This window comes from Sesamum indicum, linkage group LG3 (assembly GCF_000512975.1).
Source record: "Sesamum indicum cultivar Zhongzhi No. 13 linkage group LG3, S_indicum_v1.0, whole genome shotgun sequence".
Taxonomy (NCBI): domain Eukaryota; kingdom Viridiplantae; phylum Streptophyta; class Magnoliopsida; order Lamiales; family Pedaliaceae; genus Sesamum; species Sesamum indicum.
The window spans coordinates 16,207,811-16,229,469 of NC_026147.1; the positions used below are offsets into that span (position 1 = coordinate 16,207,811).

The 21,659-nt window shown below is 31.1% G+C and overlaps 3 protein-coding genes across 3 annotated transcripts in view; all 3 read left to right on the plus strand.

Moving 5' to 3' along the window:
• Positions 201-3,224, plus strand: LOC105158562 (transcription factor bHLH18-like). Its single transcript, XM_011075350.2, has 5 exons — positions 201-249; positions 376-440; positions 1,285-1,866; positions 2,149-2,517; positions 2,776-3,224. Exons 2-5 carry the CDS (start codon positions 405-407, stop codon positions 2,848-2,850), a joined length of 1,062 nt encoding a protein of 353 aa, XP_011073652.1. The 5' UTR covers positions 201-249; positions 376-404; the 3' UTR covers positions 2,851-3,224.
• LOC105158563 (ribosomal RNA small subunit methyltransferase-like) lies at positions 14,703-17,184 on the plus strand. The gene is made up of 3 exons (XM_011075351.2): positions 14,703-14,903; positions 15,306-15,731; positions 16,355-17,184. The coding sequence occupies exons 2-3, from the start codon at positions 15,405-15,407 to the stop codon at positions 17,096-17,098; spliced, it is 1,071 nt and encodes a 356-aa protein (XP_011073653.1). The 5' UTR covers positions 14,703-14,903; positions 15,306-15,404; the 3' UTR covers positions 17,099-17,184.
• Positions 20,919-21,659, plus strand: part of LOC105158564 (leucine-rich repeat receptor-like serine/threonine-protein kinase BAM1) — a gene marked incomplete in the record, with an annotated part of 3,948 nt that continues 3,207 nt past the window's right edge. The window contains 1 exon segment of the mRNA XM_011075352.2: positions 20,919-21,659. Within this exon segment, the coding sequence (XP_011073654.1) occupies positions 21,114-21,659 (546 nt within the window).

Sequence of the window (21,659 nt, forward strand, 5' to 3'; positions counted from 1 at the left end):
CAAAATAGACACCCAATTTAAATTACATTTTGAGCCAATCAAAAGCAACCAATATTTGTCCATACAATCAGGGTATAGTAGAGATTAGACGATTTCTAGCCTCTCATAGTGATATCTCTCTTTCACACACACACACACTCACATATTTATCTCTATATAAGTCGAAGAAGTACGTTGAGTCCTCCCCCGTCAGGTCCACACACCACTACTACTGTGAGAGCTCAAACAGCGCTAGCTTCTTCCGGAGAGGTGCAATTTCTCTTTTCTTCAAAGAATATGCATTACAGAAGCCCTTTGTCTTCTTACTAATGAACAACGTTCTTAGAAATTAATTTCGAATTCCTTTTTTTTTTTTTTTTGTTGGTAGAAATTCAGGAAGTAAGAGGGGATTATCATCAGTATCAATGGATTCCTCAGAAGTTGCATGGCTGTCCGAAATGGTAATTTCTTTCTCAGGCCTGTCTGCTCATTACATCCTTATAGAAGTTAAATCTGTCGTGAAGTCATATACATACATACATATATATTGTTACTTTGAATGCTGACCCTTTAAACCTAAATTTCTTTCGAGATGAGATAAGCAATACTGAAAAAATTTCAAATTTGCATTACTTCTTTCCAGATGAGATATCGAATTCAAACGAGTTTCCATCTAGTATCTAGTGGCTTCATTAAATTTTCAACCCTAATTAATACAATACTTTGATACTTGTCTGACACGGACATTAGGTAAATATTCTTTTACCAAACTGATCAGAACATAAATGAAGGCTATATATATGTGTGTAATATAATTTGTTAAATTTCACTGTTATTTTTCAGATATATAAATCAGACAGGTTTTTGGCTCTATGTATAAAACCTGAACCTATGGCTAAAATACAAATCTGTAATTGCTGAGATTTATATGTGGAGTCTCGGTCATTTACATGCAACCAAACATGCACGACCGGTGCTGCAGAAGGCTGTACTTCCTAAAGGGTCCAATGAAATGTAAGGAAAAAGAAAATATATCACAAAATAGTATTGCTAATTATTTAAAAATGAACAAATACTCTACCCGAATCTTATATTGTAAAGCACTTCATATATAGGGCACATGCATATAATGACGAATCCAAAAATGAAATTTGAGTGGGTGGACAAATTTTTATATTTATACATTGAGTTAATGAGTAGTGGATTTTATACACTATATAGTATTAATATAATTAGTTAGACTTCCTTTGGTATTTCACGTTATAATTATATCATCTCTGAGTCTCACATGTTATAACATGACAGGGGCTGGATAATTCATTTTTCATGGATCAACACGATTTCATGGACTGTTTTGACGAAGAACTGGCTGCAGTACTCGGGCAAGACTTTGAGACCTGTTTGTCCGCTGGAAACAACTCATCCTATTCCTCAACTTTGATCAACATTCCAAGCAGCAATTCCATCAATTCCTTGAACACGGAATCCCCAAAGATGGGCTGTGAACCACCACACAAACTCCAAAAGCCAAACAACTACTCCAATTTCTCAACGATTAACAATCAAAACCTGCCAACAAATCCTGATAGAGCTTCTTCCACTCCTATAATTCTCAACTTCGGAAATGCAGCTGAAAACCCTCAACAGGTGAACCCGAGGCCGTTGAACCCCGATGAAGAGGCTGCTGTCTCTGAAGTTTTGAGGTCTCAGGGATCCCTCCCGGATCCTGAAGAGCAATCAAAACGTCCCCAGCCGACGACGAAAAAACCCAGCCGTGTTAGGCCGCCGTCGCAGACCTACGATCACATCATCGCTGAGAGGAAACGGAGGGAGCAGCTCAGCCAGAGATTCGTTGCTCTCTCAACTATTGTTCCTGGCCTGAAGAAGGTACATATATCGCTTCTTTCTCTTGGGAACTTTTGCCTTCACAATTTCCTGCCTGGAAATCCGGTCAGGACTACCCTGCGCTAGTGCAAAATATTTAGAAATTAGGTTATTTATTTTATTTAAGAAACGATGAATTTTATGTGTATATATTAAATGAAATAAAAGACGCAATATAATACAATCACAAAATTTCGTTTTTTTTTTTTAATTTTCCTGTTAAAAATGATCTTATAATTATCTCTTTTGTGTGATTAATTACGTTTTTTTACAATTAATCTACAGATGGATAAAACTTCTGTGTTAGGAGATGCGATCAAGTACTTGAAACACCTGCAAGAAAGAGTGAAGGTATTGGAGGAACAAGCGACGAAGCAGACCATGGAATCTGTGGTGCTCGTCAAGAAGTCACAAATAATGGTGGAGGACGAGGGCTCCTCCGACGAGAAAAGCGGAAGTTCCGATGAGCAGCCGCTGCCGGAAATCGAAGCCAGAGTCTGCAACAACCACATCCTTCTCAGAGTCCATTGCGAGAAGCACAAGGGAGTTCTGGTGAATTTACTCAGCAAAGTGGAGAAACTCAACCTCACTGTTGTCAACACCAATGTCACCCCGTTCGGAAGTTTGGCACTCGATATTACTATTGTTGCAGAGGTAATTAAAATTAGTATTTTCAAACTTAAATCAATCACATAACAAGTATAACCGATTTGTCCTGTGATTGGTGTCCAGTGCAATGAATCACATTGAAACTGTCTTACAGTTGCTGTGTGATTGTAAAATTTATTTATCAAACAATAGTTATAGCTCAAATTGAATATTTGACGACTCCTAATAGTCTCATTCAAAGAGGGTTGTGAAAAAAGAAGTTCTTAGGATTAATCCACTTTTTGCTTTTGCTTCTCTATGCAGATGGATAAAGAATTCAACCTGACAGTAAAAGATGTAGTAAAAAGACTGCGTGCGGCTCTTCTGCGAATTGAGTGACCAGAAATTATCAATCTCGACGTACTCGTCTTTCCAATAAGTGGTGAACATGACATGACGATTATCGAATCTCAAAGTCCTAACAAATACTGGTAATAAAAACGAGGTGCAAGGTTAAGAATCAAAGTCCGAGGAGGAGGAGTTTTACTATGTCCAGACAGCGTACGTATATAACAACTAAAAGCAAATCAAATCTGCAGTAATTGTGGTTAAAGTATACGAGTATGAGAGGAGCTAGGATGGTTTCCAAGTGGTTCTACATCCCTCCAAGAATTCACATTGGACCCTTATTGTTCTGTTTTGTGGATGTAGAAATGTAATTTTATAAATTTACAGTTGATGTAAATTTCTAATATAATAATTGAATTAATATTTGTCTGTACTTCTTTTTTTCTTTTAAAATGAGATCGATTCATAATTATTAATATCATATATCTAAATCTAATAACTAATCATATACCAATCATCAAATCAAATAAATATATCTAATCAATAATTACTATTAAAGTAGAACTATCCCATATGTTAGTGGGGTTCAAACCCATAACTTTATAGTTATGCGGCTTCAATTTCGTCAATTAAATTAGGGTTTGTAGGCAAAATTTATGTATATACTTATGAGTGGGGTTCTTAATCTACCAACAAGTGGCATATATCTATTATATTTTTTGTAAAACTTGAAATTTAATTAATTAATTTCTTAAATAGTAATAAATTATATAATTTCAATGATATTGAACTAGTCGATTCAAGAATTAAATTAATTTATCGACAGTTCCATTTTATAGTATAATTAACCTTTAATTAAAATTAAATTATCATCTATTTGGTTCTTTTATTTTCACTGGTAAAATAACAATATGGGGCATGATATATATATATATATATATATATATATATATGTGTTGTTTTTATTTATTTGTTTTTTTACTTTATTACCTATTAGATATGCCTGTAGAAGTAGTGTTCTCAACACTTTGGTTTTGAAACCGAAATGAATCGAGAAATCCCAAATCTCTACGACTTGTTTACTAGTTTCCAAGTGATTCCTTGGATCTACAAACGCGTCGTTTGTTACTTTTTTGGATCGGCACTCTCTTCTCGCCCTTGTGGATTGTTACCAAAGCTATCCACCCAAGTTTATACGCCTTAAATCCTTGGAGACTTTTGTGATACTCCAAGAGAGAATAGAGAGAGTATTTTGGGAGAGGTATTGTGTGAGAACACACGCAGTATGAATTGTATTTTTTTGTATACATAGGAGCACCTATTTATAGGTGTTTACAAAAGGAGTCCTGATCCTACATAAATTTGGGAGACTACAAACACTGTATCAAAAGATGTCTCATCCAAGAAGAGTCCTCCTAACCAGAACTTTGGGAAGCTACAAAACTCTACAAATATGGATGTATGTTTAATAAGTACAAAATCTACCATACGATACGTACCGCCGATTCAAGGAATGTACGATACGGCAAACATGAAAATATTCCATTAATATATCTATTATATAGCCAAAAAGTAGGATGGATTAAATTTATATTATAAGTGCGCGATTTGACACTGTGAAAAAATTGCAGCAGAAATTGAAAGCAGCCATTTTAATTTTCTAAAATATTTCATTCCAAGAAGAAAGATGTTGGGTGTTGTGTATTTATACAAATGAGATGGGCTTCTAACTGCTGTGAACTAACTAACTACCCTCAACTAATTAAGAGTTGCTATTCTAAAGAAAGAAACATAAAGTACTAATAAAAGCGTATGAAACCAAACCTACGACTCTATCTACCAAGATAAAACGCAGCAAGTGAAAAACCTCTTTTGTGGATGAAATGCGTCTTTGCCGCTGTGAAGCAGTGATGGTGACTGGAGCTTCAATTAAGCTCATGAACCTATATTTCCACAAACACATTTTACATTAGAATTTGATACAAATGATTCCCTTTCCCCCTGAGAAAATGAGGTGGTATTTATCTTAATACAATTGTATGATGTTTAGTGTAGGTACGGGTAAAATACTACTTTAATCCTCATTTACCTTTTATTACATGGCTACGCGGGGTTATTTTAGTAATTCATTAATTGTATTATATTAATTTGATAAGTTTGACTTTTACGTTTCATTTCAAAAACATCATCCTTACCTTATTTGATTTGATTATTTTCCTCCAGCAATCTGCAAATGCATAAATTGATCTGCACTTTCCTGAATTTAGTCATGATTTTTCATGAAATTCCCCAAGTTCATGTCCAGTAGCAGTGGATATAAAACCCCCTGAACTAAAATAATAAAGTCAAAAAGGCACTTTAATACTTTTATTTAAAAAATAAATTTTGTTTATTACAGTTTATGGTCAAATATTAAAATATTTTCAGACTACATAATACTTTAACTTTAAAGAATAATAAAAAAGATCCTAAAGATTATCCAAATATCAACTAGTTATAATTTTAAAGCTATTTTATTATATATATAAAATAAAATTTTACTAAAACATTTTTTTTAGTACTGTTAAATAGGACTTCTAAAGTCAAAAGCAGCCAAAGTCATGTGGTCTAACAGAAGCCGACGGCAGTTAACTGACATGCGCGATACACGTTTTTTCTACAGTTAACCTAGGACCAAAATAATTGAAATCTGTGTTTTACGAAACTAAAATTAATACTTACCAAAATTATGATACTTGAATAAATAACAATTTTATTTAATTGTACCAAAAAAACATTTTGCATTATTGAAAATCACTCGTCACCTTAAAAGTCGAATCACGAAAAAGCCCACAAGTTTTGTATGTATATATGATGTAATGAAAACATCATTCAATTTGTACAAAGCCAAGAATTACTGAGGGATGTAGTAAAAGTGTATGTATGATTGAAATTTGAGTCCATGTCAGTGTACTGAACTCCGCCTGCATGCTATATATATAATTGAGGCGGTGACTGAATACAGACACGGCCGCCGCCTTGGAGAGTTGCAGAGTGATAGAAACTCATCATTCACATTATTTGAACTGTTCAGCAACAGCACCCACACACATATCATTACAATTTTAGATGATATGGGTCGAATATATGAAGTCTGCTGCTGATGAAGCAGAATTCATCCATCATCACCAATCATATAGAATGGCTATCACGTGCATTTTTGCCCATTCACTAGACTGCTATGCTTCTCTTCACCGGACATATGTTGTTTCTACGTAATTTTTTATGTTTTAAAATATATTTTAAATAAAAATAAAATATATAAATTAACAGGCCATATTAAATAAAGAAAAGAAAATAAAATTAATTTATCAATTAATATAAAATTTGAAAAGTTTAATAAACTGGTTTTCTTATCAGGTGAAGGGTATATTTGGTATCACAAAAATTTGGTGCAGTGGTCTCAAAACATTAATTGAGTGTCTATAGCACCTCTTTTCTTTATAACTAGCATTAGCATTTATGGCACGCCGTCCTTCCATACATATAACAAATAAACTTTTATGCTTTAAAATATATTATATATAAGAATAAAATATATAAACCAACATATCCATTTTAAAAAATAACTAAATAAATAAAATTAACTTAAGAATATTATCTACAAAAAAAAAAAATTTGATGTCGCAATGTCACAAGCCGTCGTTTCTGAATGGTTAGTGACACTGTTGCACCAATTTTTAAATATGACAATTATTTGGTTTATAATATATTTTAAATTTTGAAGAATGATTTATAATATGCATACGAAAATGAGATTCCACAATGGCTAATATACATACAATTAAAAACAGAGAACAAAATGAGATGTGGAAGCTGAGAAAAGAGAGAATGTGAAGTTGAGAAAAGGGAGAGAAATAAAAATAAAAATAAAAAAATAAAAAATTGACAGACATTAAAAAGATAAAACACCAAAAGAGTGCTCTCTTAATAATAAAGTATAAATAATATAGATTCTACTAGCAATAATAACACACTCGATATTCTTTAAAATTATGGCACTTAATTAATAGTATAGATATAAATACATACAATATATATCTGATATTTATGTATATGAATGCAATTCATCAGAAGTTTTAATCTAAATCGCATTCAATTATATTGAATAAATTAAATAATTTATAGATTAATATAATTTAGAATGAATATCCAATCATATAATAATCATGATCGATAATAATTATTATACCAATGAATTGACCTAATCAAATTTAGTTTCAAATTTTTTAAAAAAATCAAAATTCTATTAGTGAGATAATTATAATAAATTAAATATGTTTGCACTCGAATTTGGTTCATCTTTCATTCGATTAAATATTAAAAAAAATTAATATTTAATAATAATTAATTATTATAATTAAAAATAAATATTTATTTATTACAGGCATACAATGATTGTTAAACCATTATTTTTTAGTACAATCTTGTCGAGTTAGTTTCTGTTTTACTAAAGAGGGACAGAGAGAGTTTTGTACATTGTGTTGGAGTCAAGAATGTCATGTCTCCATCAAATAATAATGTTTCATTGGAAATTTCAAATTTCGGAATCCTATACATGGGTGGGCAGACTGATTTACACTTTTACATCCAAACTTCCATACCAATAAGAGAAGTATGGTATATAAATGTCGATAAACTCTAATTTAGTTGATCAAATTAAGGCCTCATGACTAGAAAGGTATGGGTTTAAATCCCATCTATGTATGGACATTGTCTATTTTAATAATAGTTGTTGGTCTGCTGTAATAGTATTTCTTCGTTAGTTATACACAATTGACGTTGTCAAAAATGTATTAATAGTTGATGATTGAAATTTATGATGTAATTATAATCGACCCCTAAAAAAACACAATTTCTTACACTCCACCACACTTATGCGCGTTTGGTGTCAAAAACTCAAGTTTACCCGTTGCGAGTTGTTTGTTATTTTAGTTATGGAAAACTCTAGTAGAAAAGATATTATTCAAATCAAGTTTTTGTTAATATAAATTAATTATACAATAAATATAATACAATTATTGTGTAATTAATTATTTTTTAAATTGTACATTCATATAATAAATATATTATATTTATTGTGCAATTTATTTAAATTTAATCAAATTCAATCTCGACATGAATATTTCATTTGCTAAATCGGTGAATCTTTATTGGAGTGGACCAAGCCCACTCAAGTTGACTAGTCTCTAGGTAGTGGGTTGGGCTTGATTTAGACGGTGTTGATCTAATCTTATAACTTCCTAAAAACACCGTATCAAACGTCGGAGAGCTTATAAGTTTTAATAAAATATTTGGTATTTTTTTAAAAGAGCTTATAAAATTTAAATTAAGATTATTATAATAAGGGTAAAGTAGTAAAACATAAAGTTAGATTTATTTACAAAAAAATCAAAGCAGCTAAAAGCACCACTCAAGGTGCTTCTAGCTTTTGCCCTAAAAGCGCTTTTAGAGCCGTTTCAGAAATAGAAGTTAATATCACAAATACTTCAAAAGTGTTTTTTTGAAGTCAAAAATTGAAAAGTGTTTTTCTGAGGTACGCGCAAACACTCCCTAAAGCGTAGTGAATTATATGTATTTTTTGGAGATACTAGTTATCATCGTAATTTTCTCGAGCATATAAAAAAAATTTGGATATAAAATGATAACAAAAATATTTGTGAAAAAAATAAATTATAAGGGTAAAATATATTTTGCCCCCTGAACTATTTTTTATGTAATACTTACCCACACTTACCCCCTAAAATTAAGTTTTTGGACAATATTGTTCTTATATTATATGTATATATAGTTCAAAGATTTTTTTTAAAAAATATTTTATATTTTAAGTTTAATTAAAAAAATTAATTGCAAAAAATATCTTTTAATTATAATAAAGTAAAATATAATCAGTTAATTAAATAGTTGGAATTTTATTATATTTTACAAACTCAAAGTTAAGTAATGAATGAGTACAAAAACTAATGAGAACTCACCCAACACTAAACATACCTAAATCACTATCATACTACGCTCACAATAACAAACCTAATTTCATCCTTTCACATCTTATGTTGTCTAAATGTGCTAATATATAGATTGGGTGCCACTTCTTGACAATACCCATAATGGTGTAAATGGAGTCGTCGCTGTTCTTCCAATCTGCCCCTTTGGACCACCATTCACCTTCTCATATGGGATAACTGCTGTTTTTTTGTGTATAAAATAAATTATCATTGTGATATGTTATTTTTATATATATAATAAATAATTTTTTATATATTATGAATAAGAATAAAATATATAACCCAATAAAATAGAAATCTAAAAAATTGTGAAGTGAAAATTGATAAAAAAAACTCGACTCGTCTGCCACCCCTAACCATACCTATATGTGTTATAAACATCGTTCCAATAATAATTTAATTTGATCGTTCCAAAAACAGGTACAAATGCAATTTTTACAATTGAACTACTATTGTAAATCTCTCATGGCCGTTAATTTGGCCGTTACAAAAATTTTGTAATGCTCAAATTAAAAAGCTGCAATAGGGGGTGCCCTTACAAATTAAAAAGGTTGTTCTAAATTATTAACTTGGTCGTTGCAAAAATCATTACTATAAAATATTTTTTTTATAATGGTATTACCTAAATTATACCCATAACATCTGAGTTCGTTTGAGTCTTACCCATTGAATCTTGTATTATTTTTTTTATGATAAATTTGACAAAATAAAATTTTCAATATTTTAAATTTACATAAAAATTTAAGAACTTATTTTAAGAAAAATTAAGTTTTGAGCATGAAAAAAATATTTTAACTTGGCTAAATTTTTTGTCAATTTGAATTCACGTTCAATTTTTTAGTCGATTGATTTATCAAAAACTTTACAAGTTTAATGATGTTAAATTAATAGTATATTTATCATGTGATTGATGTACAATTCAAGAATAATGATCAATTATATGCAGTTTTATATGATTAATTGAATTCAATTAAACCTGATTTTCGATAAGAATTTTTTTTATATACTGAATATTAAAATGCATCATTTAATTATTTAAGCATGTAGTTAAGTAATACATATTTTCAAGTAAAATTTTATAGGATGCTCAACGGTACTTTCATATTTAATGATTTAAAGTACAACATAAAATATTATTTATTCTTATGTGAAACTGTTTCTAAGAGTAATTGTAAAAATGTAATAGGTCGGATCTACTCAAATAATGTTGATGATGTTTCTCACAACATTGGTAAATAATAGAGCCAAGAATAAGACAATTATTCGGTATCAATTGATTAAATTAGCAGAAAAAATTACAATTTTAATCATATGACTCAACTTTGATTTTTTTGTCTTATATAAATTGATTTATAGGACTAAAATATAATTTAATTGGGTCATGTACACATCACATGTAATTTTCAGACCGAATTGACCAAAAGATGTACCAACATTGCCAAAATTTTAAGATTTAAGAATTAAATTGCGAAAATTAATTCATGTAGGAACAAAAATGATACCTCCTAAATTACAGGACTCAAATTATATTTTTGTCAAATTAATTTTCTACAATTGAACAATTGTTACCGAACATTGCCATGTTGAATAACTTAGGTTTTGTCAAATTAATTTTCTACAATTGAACAATTGTTACCGAACATTGCCATGTTGAATAACTTAGGTTGGTCTGACTGATTACATCTCACAAATTTATAAATATGTGATAGGACATGCGATACGATCGGAATCTCACAACATGGGTATTATTACTCTAATTTCTAACATCATGGTATTATTTTTGAAAAGACAATTCGTTGACCTGTAAACAACTTAGAGCTTATAAGGCATTTAAATTTTTTGTTTGCAATTGATGCGGGATGCATTCTAACTTTACTAGCTACCAAACTGGAAACTAGAGACGAGCCCATGATTTTATTTTGATAGATGATGCCAAATGATCCGAAATACAACGTAATCAAAGTCCTGTTTGTGCAAAGTATCATTTGCTTTTGTCGGAGCCTTATGATTTGCACTTGAAAAGACGCTTCACTAGATAAAGAAAATCTTAAGATTTAAAAGTCACTCAAACTCTTTATTTACCAAAAGAAATATATAAAACATGAGCCAAAGTTGAATTGAGTGGGAGCAATCCCTAGAATTATAGCTTTTAGCAATGATGTAATTCAAATATTTATATCATATGTCAATAGGCGCCATATTTTGATTGTATTTCCACCATAAAATCAATTATTAGCTTGGTAGGATTCACGTATAAAATAGATAAGACGATTGATAAATGTTTTAAGAGTAGGTATCGGATAAAGTTTATATAAGAAACAATTACGAATATTTATTGGTCTAAATAAATTAATATTTGCTCATTGACTTATCTATCATCATATAACAAACTATACATTTAACGATAGTACAATATAAAATTTTGAATCGTAATAAACTAATACACTAAGTTTTGATTGTATCCTCGCCACGATAACAATTATTGTCACACGGATCACTAGTTACATAAATGTATATGAAAAATATTAAAAGAAAATCATTTTTATGAATATAAAAATAAGAAAAACTTAAAATCTATATTTTTTTAACATTTAGCTGTATAATTTTATTGATTAAATTAAATAGAATCTAAAATACTAAAATAATTGTAGGATGTGATGTGATAGGTACCAAATAAAATGATAACTTCAACTGATGCTAAATAAGGAGTTTTGCCTAGTCATGTGAAATGACCAAAATAGGCTAAACTCCCAGCCACACTTGCCTAGTCATGTGAAATGACCAAAATAGGCCTAGGCTTTACAACTCACCAATAGGGCACATGAAAAATGACGAGTGCTAAGTTTCATTAAATGATCAGAAGCAATTTTGGGCCAAATTTAGCTATGGAGTGGAGACCATAGAGAAGAATAGATGCATGCCCTTCTGACACTTTGTCTTACATTGTACGGTCGCTTTCCCTTGGTTTGACAAAAGGACTTAATGGTCATTTTCCAGCCCAGTGGTAGAAACTCAGTGTCACCTGTTTGGCCCCTACAACTTGCTGCCAAATATGACAGTTCAAGAAACCTACAAAATACATAATTTGATTATAATCTTCATACGTGGTGTTGTACTATGATAATGAAAATATTTTTTATTTTTATTTAATGATAATAATTTTGAATTTATCCTTCAAAAAAACATTTTTTTTCATGAACTTCTTAATATTGTTTGTTATTTTTATGGGATAAAGTATTTAAGGTTAGAGTATGTATGATTATGTTGTCCTTAACGCAGAAAAAATGCCTCAAATCTTTATGGATAAGGACATACAAGATCGGACACTGTCAGAACCACACCAGAAAAGTCCCGGTAGTAGCCCGTTGATGCTTAAGTCATGTAAGTTGTAAGTAAAACATGTTTAAGGCCGTAAGAAATGCTATGGCAGGAAAACTTGTACATGGAGTATGGAGCGCGATTATTCCAAACGCAAAAAAATAATCGGACAGTCATAAATAGTTCCATACACATTAGAATTTAAAAAATTATTGAGGTCAGAATAAAAGACCTTAAATAAATGGTGCAGGTCCAAAAAAGTTTTTCGCAAACTGTGATCTTGATTTAAATTAGCGACCTTCCATAGCAACCTCATGTTCAGCCGCGTATTCTACTAAGACGGTGTTGGATCCTGAGGACAAGAAAGTACGTGAGGCTCGCCAGGTTCGTCCTCGACGTTGACCCTCCGACGCTCAAGTTAGAAAAAGTTGAATCGAATAGAAAATGTGGGATCAAAGCAAAGTAGGTCGAAGATAATTAAATGCCAATTACTTCAAATAACAGTTCGCCGAAGTATTTATAAGGCCTAAGTGGTCACTGTTGTTTGGGCCACGTGTTCTCATTTGAGAAGCAAATGTCCTCGATCGAACGGTCCTCAAATTTTCGGGGTCTTCTTTCTCTTAACGGGTTTGGGTTTCGGTCTACCCGACCTGTCTCACAGATGCGCAGATCCTGAACTCTTGAAAAATGAAAATACCCTTCATTAAGGGTATTTTCGGCACTTCACTTCTAAAATTGGGGCTTTCCCCATCAAATTGATAATCAATTTTTAACATTTCTTGACTTAAAACGAAATTTTTAGTCAAGATTTGAGTCAAGAAAGCTGTCTAGAAATATAATTCCGTAAAACTAAGGGGCACAATGATAATTACCGCATATTAAAGGGGCTCAATTACAATAATCTGGGGTACTGTGGGGTTTGGATGGCCATGGGGTACCGTGAAACGCAACTTCTCCGGCGTCATTGTTTGACTACCCATATCCCAACGAACAAAATAATAGCTGTATGCTGTACCCATTTCGAATTTTTTTTTTTAATTATAGTTTTAGTCCTACAGTGTGGGTTGACTGACAAATTAGTTTTATACTTTGCACAATAGACCATTTCAGAGAGTATTTTTGAAAAGTAATTTTTATTAAAAAAAATAGATAATATTTGTTAAAAAAAAATAAAAAATAGATAAAGCTGAATTTGGTAGTATTTGAGAAAAAAAAAATATTTTTAAAACAAACTTAATTTATTAAATATAATTTTGTCCATATGAATTAAAAGATACTATTTTCGTTTAATATTTGCACTTGTCTTTTGATAATATTAATTATTTTTCTTTAAAAAATAATAAATTTTTATTTCAATTAGTATAACCAATATGTGATATTTTAAAATATTTTTTATTTATATTATTAAAATATTAAATACTAATAGAGAAGCTAAATATTAAATTCAATAATTTCTCCACTGTGTAATATAATTATTCATTCATGCACAATAACAAACTTGCATGATTCTTAAAAAACAAAGATATACGTTTTAATTGGAAATACAACTTAATTTATATTTTTACATGATATAGGAATAATATCAAATAATATAGAGAATAAAATATTAAATACGTGAAATTATAAATTTTGTTAGTGATAAATTATTTAAACTATTTGAACAATGTAACATCAATTTTAGCCGAATAATTTTAAAAATAAATTAAAAGGGTAAAAACAGATTAATATTATTGTAATGAGTATAAAGTAATTCAAAATGAAGTTAAATTATTTACAAAAAAGACGAAGCAGCTGGAAACAGAAGTCAATGTCTCAAATAACAATTTTTGGCTTAAAAATGATTTTTTTTTTTTTGATAACAATTTCAAAAGCAGAAGTTGATATTTCAAATACCTTAAAAACGCTTTTATGAAATTGAAAGCTGAGAAACGCTTTTTCAAAACTCTAATAAACACTCCACAACTTAAGTAGTGTCCAAAATACATATCGCCATTTAATTTTTGACGGAATGAAGCATGTGTCCATTCTGACCAATTAATGAAATTTGTCGCGTCATTAAATTGGAATTTTAATGATCGGATATTTTATAATATTAATCTCGTGCTTTTTAAACAACCAAAATTAGTCCCATTAATTAAACATAACAAAAAATTAGATATAAAGTACATAAATATCTCCTATAGTATATAATTCACATACATTAACACGCAACTGAGAATATAGCAAGAAAAAACATGATTACATCAAAAGTTAGTGTCGAGTAGACTGCGAATTTAGAAAATCTATAATTACTTTTTCTAAAATTAATTACTCAAAAATCAATTTTTTGGTAGTTATCTTTTTCTTTCCCCCTCATACATTTCTTTTTATTTCTCTTTAATATTATGTATTATTTATAAATTACAATATATATATATAGGTAATTTCTAAACTTAAAAAAATCTTACCTTATAAATAAACCTACGAGACCCACAGAGATGCGGACATGTGTCCTAATCGGGCTGGAAAAGTCCAGCTGTTTTTATAGAAGGAGAAAATTCGAACCAAAATCTGGTCCGGCTACCTTTCTTATCCTCAACCAACAAGCGCACGATAGCATAGACCCCTGCTTTATCTCACGCTGCTTCGCTGCCCCCAAAATTTTCATCATCACACCCTATCTCTCTGCAGTCGTTTCCGATCGATCTCGGCGTTGTCGCATTTGATTTTTCCAATCTTGATCCCGGTTTAGCCGATTTCAAGGTAATTGACGTCGGTTTATGCAAATATTTGATTTTGTCTTGATTTCTTTTTTTCGAAATCCGTGGTTTGATCTGTCTTATATACACAGATGTTTAGTAGAATACTTAGGTATTTTTACTTAAGACGCTGCAGAACTTTGGATAGAAGTGATTAATAGAATTCCGTGATCCACAATACGAGGAAAAATAACAATAGAGTATTCCAATTCAATTTCTATTGGCATACGATACTGCGGTTCTAGTAAAGTGTTTTGTTAATGTCTGTTACTGCTTGTTTATTGCCGCATTTGTTTATTGATACAGAGTTGGCTAGATTATTGTTTTTGTTTGGGAAAGTATTATTCAAATATGTCATGGTGATCTGTGTTATTCTGCTTTATTAATGAAAATTCTTCTGTTACAGTCTGGTTGCTACATTTCTTGTTGCCACCTCCAGTCTACCGATTTGCTACTAATTCCCAATCCCTGATGCTATAAAAACTCTGGCACGCCTACTACTACAATGGCGGGAGGTAAAATTAAGAGAGAGAAGTTGCAGAGAGGAAGTGGTGCCACGGCAGCATCGAACCCTCATTTCCAGGGCGGAATTCCCTTCCACAAGTCGAAGGGCCAGCACATACTGAAAAACCCACTCTTGGTCGACTCAATTATTCAGAAATCCGGCATAAAATCTACTGACGTTATCCTTGAGATTGGTCCCGGTACGGGCAATCTCACGAAGAAGCTTCTTGAAGCGGGCAAATCTGTTATTGCTGTGGAGCTTGATCCGCGTATGGTGCTCGAGTTGCAGCGCCGTTTTCAGGGTACCCCCTATTCTAGTCGATTGAAGGTGCGCGATCTTTTTTATTTTCTTGATGAAAGATTTTGTGATTGGAGTTTGTTGATGTTCTAGGCCTGTTCTGCACTCTATCAATCGAGTTGGAATTGGGAAAAGGGACTGTTTAATTTGGATTGGTGTTCCTTAAACTAAAGCATGGTCCTCCAAAATCAATTCTGAGCTCCCCGTAGTGTTATGCAAACAACGATCTTACAGTAATAGGATGAGTAGGGTATGACAGGCATGAGTAAGTTGACAAAATTTTGTGCCACGTGTTGTTTCTAGATTGAATCTTTGTTCGCTGTGAGATAGTCCTGTTAAACTATGAAGGTAGAGGAAGGGATGGAATGCTATATGTTAATCTTTATATGCTTTCTTTGGATGAAGCCTTTAATCTTTTCCAAGATTCTCAAGGCAAGAGGAAAAAAGTAGAAAAGGGATCAGATGAAAACACAAGTTTTCTATTTCAGAACTCTTTTGTTCTGGGGAAATAACAGACAAGGAACTTGAGTTGATTCAATGTTGTTCTCTTTTTGATGTATGTATGCATAATTTTAGTATTGAACCTTGTGTGAATTAGAGACTGCTGAAAAAATGCTCGAGGCTGATTTCTCATTGGAATATTCTCGCTGCAGGTCATACAAGGAGATGTTCTGAAGTGTGATCTTCCGTACTTTGATATTTGCGTGGCAAACATACCATACCAAATTTCATCCCCTCTTACTTTCAAATTGTTATCTCATCGCCCCTTATTCAGGTGTGCGGTAATTATGTTCCAAAGAGAATTCGCCATGAGGCTTGTTGCTCAACCTGGTGATACCCTGTATTGTCGTCTTTCTGTCAATACTCAACTACTGGCTCGTGTTAACCATTTGCTGAAAGTGGGAAGGAACAACTTCAGGCCTCCGCCCAAGGTTGACTCCTCTGTGGTCAGAATCGAACCAAGGAAACCACTTCCTCCGATGAATTTTAAGGAGTGGGACGGCTTAGTTCGAATTTGCTTCAACCGGAAAAATAAAACTTTGGGTTCTCTATTTAGACAAAAGACTGTCCTTTCATTGCTAGAGAAGAACTACAAAACCTTGCAAGCATTACAGCTCACATCTGAAGAGTTTTCAGACGACAAAGAAATGGCAATGTGTGTATCTGCTTTAGGTGATACTCTTGGGGACCTGAGCATGGATGCTGATGAAGGTAAAGATGATGATGAGGATATGGAGATGGATGATGGGGAGACAAAGGCCTCTAACTTTAAAGACAAAGTTTTGAGTGTACTTAAACTAGGAGGTTTTGAAGAAAAAAGAGCCTCCAAACTCACTCAAGCAGATTTTATGCACCTGCTGTCCTTATTTAATAAGGCTGGAATTCATTTTTCTTAATAACAGCAACAATTTTGTCCCAGTTTTGTCTTCTACTCTTCTATTTTCCATCATGCATCTATGAATATGGTTTGCTGTTATTTTTCTCTATGCATAGATGCATCTATTTTCCAATAAATTACATGTGATATGAAAATATGACAAACGATGGTCAGTGGCGTGGGTGAGAGTATGGATTCTTTGAGTCTTGTGATAAACTTACTAATTTGCCGTATATACCGACCAAAAGGGTAAAAGGAAGACCAAAAATTCGCATGCTTCACTTTCTCTTTTATCCGGGCCATATAAAGCAAGTAATCCCATCCCATGTAAAATGTTGTTGTCAGAAGCTAAGCTACTCACATTTTTTGAACAGCAACTATGAAAAAACAATACTACAAAAATATGCCACTTTTAAGACAAAACACATGCATCAAAGACATCACTCCTTCATTCCTCTTCACTCACTTTTCAAAAGATGAATCGAATTCAACAACCCTCCCTAACTCTCTTCCTACATTTTTATTCAAAATCTCGTTTCTCTATATCCCTTTTTCTCCCTCATCTCTCTCTCTCTCTATAGGTTAACCACACTTAAATTTTCTTTAAAACTATGAAATTATAATTTCTTAAAAAAGTTTTAAAATTACTCTTATACCTCTTTTAAGAATTCACGATTTACACCGAATCCCATTTTATTAGAGTTTGTACAAAAAATACTAATGTTAGCTAAAAAAATTATATAATTTTTTAATTGGGTTAAATACAATTACTACACCTAAAATATTTACCTCACATCAATACCCCAAATGTATTAAAACATTCAAAAATCCTCATGACCTTTACTTTTTAAGTTTGAAAAATCGATTTTACCCTTACAAAAATTGCTTTGTGTAAAACAATAAATAGACTTTTAAAATATCAAAATAACCATTTATCTAATTCTAGTTTCACTTGTTCATCGAACTCTTTTTAGTTTGTATCCTAAAGTACTTGTAGCACATTTTATTTTAATTTATTTATTTGTCAAACCAAGTTAAAATAAATTTATTACCCTATATTATACGTTATTACGACTTAAATATAATGGTAAATCAATACTATCTATCAGGTCAAACAAAATCAATGAAAAAATAGAAGTTTTGATCACAATTAATCAATATCCTCTTGATTTTACTTATGACCAAAATATTTACCACAGTTTATTGCTATAATAAATATTTTGACATCGCTTGTACACGGCTAATTGACATTGTCTAAGCCGTAGTAAACTAATATCCGTCACAATTTTTTAGTTCTAGTTATGATAATTAATCATAATTTTTATTTGAGAGGATGGCAATTGACCATTATGAAAACTCATATTCTTTCTAGTGATATAACTAATAATTGGTTTTATTTAACTAGTAAGTAGGGGTACAATAGGTGATTTTCCATAAGTTTTAATTACATATATAAACTATATAATATTAGATACTTTAATCTACTTTTGAATAAAAATTTCTATTAGAAAGTATTAAAAATGAATTAAATAATATAAATATTAAAGATATAACATATGCATAATTTAGTTTGACAAATAAATAAAATCAAAATAAAATAAGCTACAAATATTTTAGGATTACAAAATAAAAAGAGTTCGATAAACAAGTAAAACTAGAACTAAGCAAATATTGATTTTGGTATTTTAAGAATGTCTTTAATTTTTTTTCTTTTTCAGAAAGTAATTTTGTAAGGGTAAAATAGAAAGTTTGAGGTTAGGCGATTTTTTAAAGGTTTTAATACTTTAGGAGAGTAATTGATGTGGGGTGAATACTTTAGGGTGGTAACCATATTTAACACTTTGTAATTTCACCCCTTATTTAATATTCTCATATAATAATTTTGTACTTATAAGGGAAAAATGTAATGATGTTAACCTCACTCCACATAAATATATTACATTTATCCCTTTATAAATACCAAAAGATACATAAAAATATTAAATGAGGGGTAAAATTAAAAATTTAGATAAATTTTTTTTGTTAGCATTATTATTTTTCATCTAAAAAACTTTAACGGAAGGGTGTTAGGTGTAAATGAAGAATTTTTGGAGGGAGTGTGAGTGTAATTTCAAAACTTCTTCGGGGGAAATGTATTTTTTATTTTCAAAGGGGTTTAAGTGTAGTTAATCTTTTTTTTTTCTTTTTTTTTATCCCCTCAAACGACAACACTACAAGAAAATGATTCGATAGCTACGAAAAATCAACGTCGAGCTAATTATCAAGTAAAATTCTCATTATCAATTTATATTATTTAATACAAGAAATGTGCTAGCTAATGAATTCAGCAACGAAAATTTACTTGCTAATAAATTTAGCAACAAATATATATTAAATAACATAGATAACAATACAATTTTACTTACTAATTAACTCAATGTTGATTTTAAAATTAAATTTTTTCATAAATATTGAATCATTCTTTTGTAACGCAAAGTCCAAAAATCCACATTTAGAATAGAATAACTTAAGAAAAAAATAATATGTAAAATAGCAATCAAGTTTTAATCTAGTGATTAAAGTTGAAGTTTTATAAATAAATATCGTAATAATGGTTTTCTTTGTTGAGACCTCAGTTTATCGAATTTATATTTCACATTAAATACGATAGAGATGCATGGGTGAGTTTTTTTTTTTTGTAATTTTAATATGTTTGATTTTTTATGGTTTTATATTAGTATAAATTAAATAAAGAGTGAACTTTATATTTTGTAAAAATATAAGGTAAATTATAATAAACTCCTTTGAAATTTATACATAATTTTAAATATTTTTTGTTGTTCGAGAAATAGCCAAATATTTTTTTGATATTTGATTAATATAACATTTTCGGATGGATGCCTAAAATTATAAACTTTGCTCTTGTCGCACTTTTTCTTTTTTGTAAGAATTTGAAAAATTTTAAGAAAAATTCAAAAAAATTATTTAGTCCATAAAAAACTTAAGAACTAAATAAAATTATAATTCATTATTTATAAGAGCGTTTTGGTCAGTTCATCAAAAAAATAAATGAAAACCTAATGGGAACTAACAAGTTGGGTTAGTTGTTGGATGACCATTAAAATCATAAGAGTGTTGGTAATTTTTCAAACAACAAATGTATATTTATAAGGGATATTTACACTGCCTTTCCTTGAGGTTTGGTGTAAGTATACGTAGACACCCTGTGGTTTAGAAAATTATATTTAGTACCTTGAATGTTTGTTTTCGTCTAATAAATAGATCCATCCATTAGTCAAAATTTATAAATATGTTGATATTATAAAAAAAAAAATTGAATGAAAATCCATATTTACCAACAATTGACCTATTACTTACTTATTCCAAGTCAAATAATTTTCTTCTGATCAAACTACCCTTATAACATTAAAAATATATCTTCTTACATGCATTAGTGTATGAAGTGTATAAGGATAGTTTGTAAAAAAAATAAATTTGTTAGTTAAAAATTAGTAATAAGTCAATTAAGGGTATATCAACAAATTCGATAAATTTTGATTAATAGAATAATCTATTGATTAAATAAAAATAAATGTCAGGAATACTGAATTTAGTTTCTCGAACATGATATCTATATATAGATACACTAAACCTTACGGGAAGATAATATAAGTATTTCTTTTTATAATTATATTGAATGTCAAAAGAATTGATTATAATTTACCCAAAGTATAAACAAACATTCAAAATAATATTTTTGTTTTGCTATATTTGGACAATGGAAAAGAAATTAGTAAGAAATAAAGGGTAAATGGATGTGAGGGCCTCCAACATCTTCCCTGATTCCTAAGATATACCTACATTTTATTCAAACTCTCGTTCTTGATACCCTTTTCTCTATTTTCAATACCCAAAAACCCATAGACAGAGAAAAAGCAAAGCAAAACGGAAAGTAGACATTGGCTCACACTTTTCCCCCTCATCTTCTTTTCACTTCTACTTCACCTTCTCCAAACAATCAAGAACTGAGTAGGAAAACGCTGGAAGCACGGAAAATGCGTTTCCTCCTACTTCTCTTCCTCATTCTCCACCTTCACTTCCGCTATTCCACCGGCGCCAGACCTGGCCGGATGCCGGAGTACCGCGCCTTACTCTCCATTAAAGCTGCCATCACCGAGGACCCGCAATCTACGCTGGCGTCGTGGAACGCCAGCACCAGTCATTGTACATGGGAGGGAGTCACGTGTGATGTTTCCGGCAGGCATGTGACGGCTCTCGACATCTCAAACCTTAGCCTTACTGGTACGCTCTCCCCGGACGTGGGCCATCTACGGTTCCTTGTCAACCTTTCCGTCGCTGCCAACTCCCTCTCCGGCCCTGTTCCTCCCCAGATTTCTGATATCCCTAACCTGCGATATCTCAATCTTTCCAACAATGTGTTCAATCTTAGTTTTCCCCCGCAGCTTTACAGACTCAAGAACCTCCAAGTTCTCGACCTTTACAACAATAACATGACTGGAGATTTTCCTTCACAAGCGTATTTGCTCACTAGTCTCCGCCATTTGCACCTTGGCGGGAACTTCTTCTCAGGTGAAATCCCC

Bases quoted from the DNA above. Each gene is read 5' to 3' on its own strand.
- LOC105158562 (XM_011075350.2), top strand. From the start codon at position 405: ATGGATTCCTCAGAAGTTGCATGGCTGTCCGAAATG. The intron at 441-1,284 runs GTAATTTCTTTC...ATAACATGACAG, and splicing joins TTGCATGGCTGTCCGAAATG to GGGCTGGATAATTCATTTTT. The intron at 1,867-2,148 runs GTACATATATCG...ATTAATCTACAG, and splicing joins TTGTTCCTGGCCTGAAGAAG to ATGGATAAAACTTCTGTGTT.
- LOC105158563 (XM_011075351.2), top strand. From the start codon at position 15,405: ATGGCGGGAGGTAAAATTAAGAGAGAGAAGTTGCAGAGAGGAAGTGGT. The intron at 15,732-16,354 runs GTGCGCGATCTT...TTCTCGCTGCAG, and splicing joins CCTATTCTAGTCGATTGAAG to GTCATACAAGGAGATGTTCT.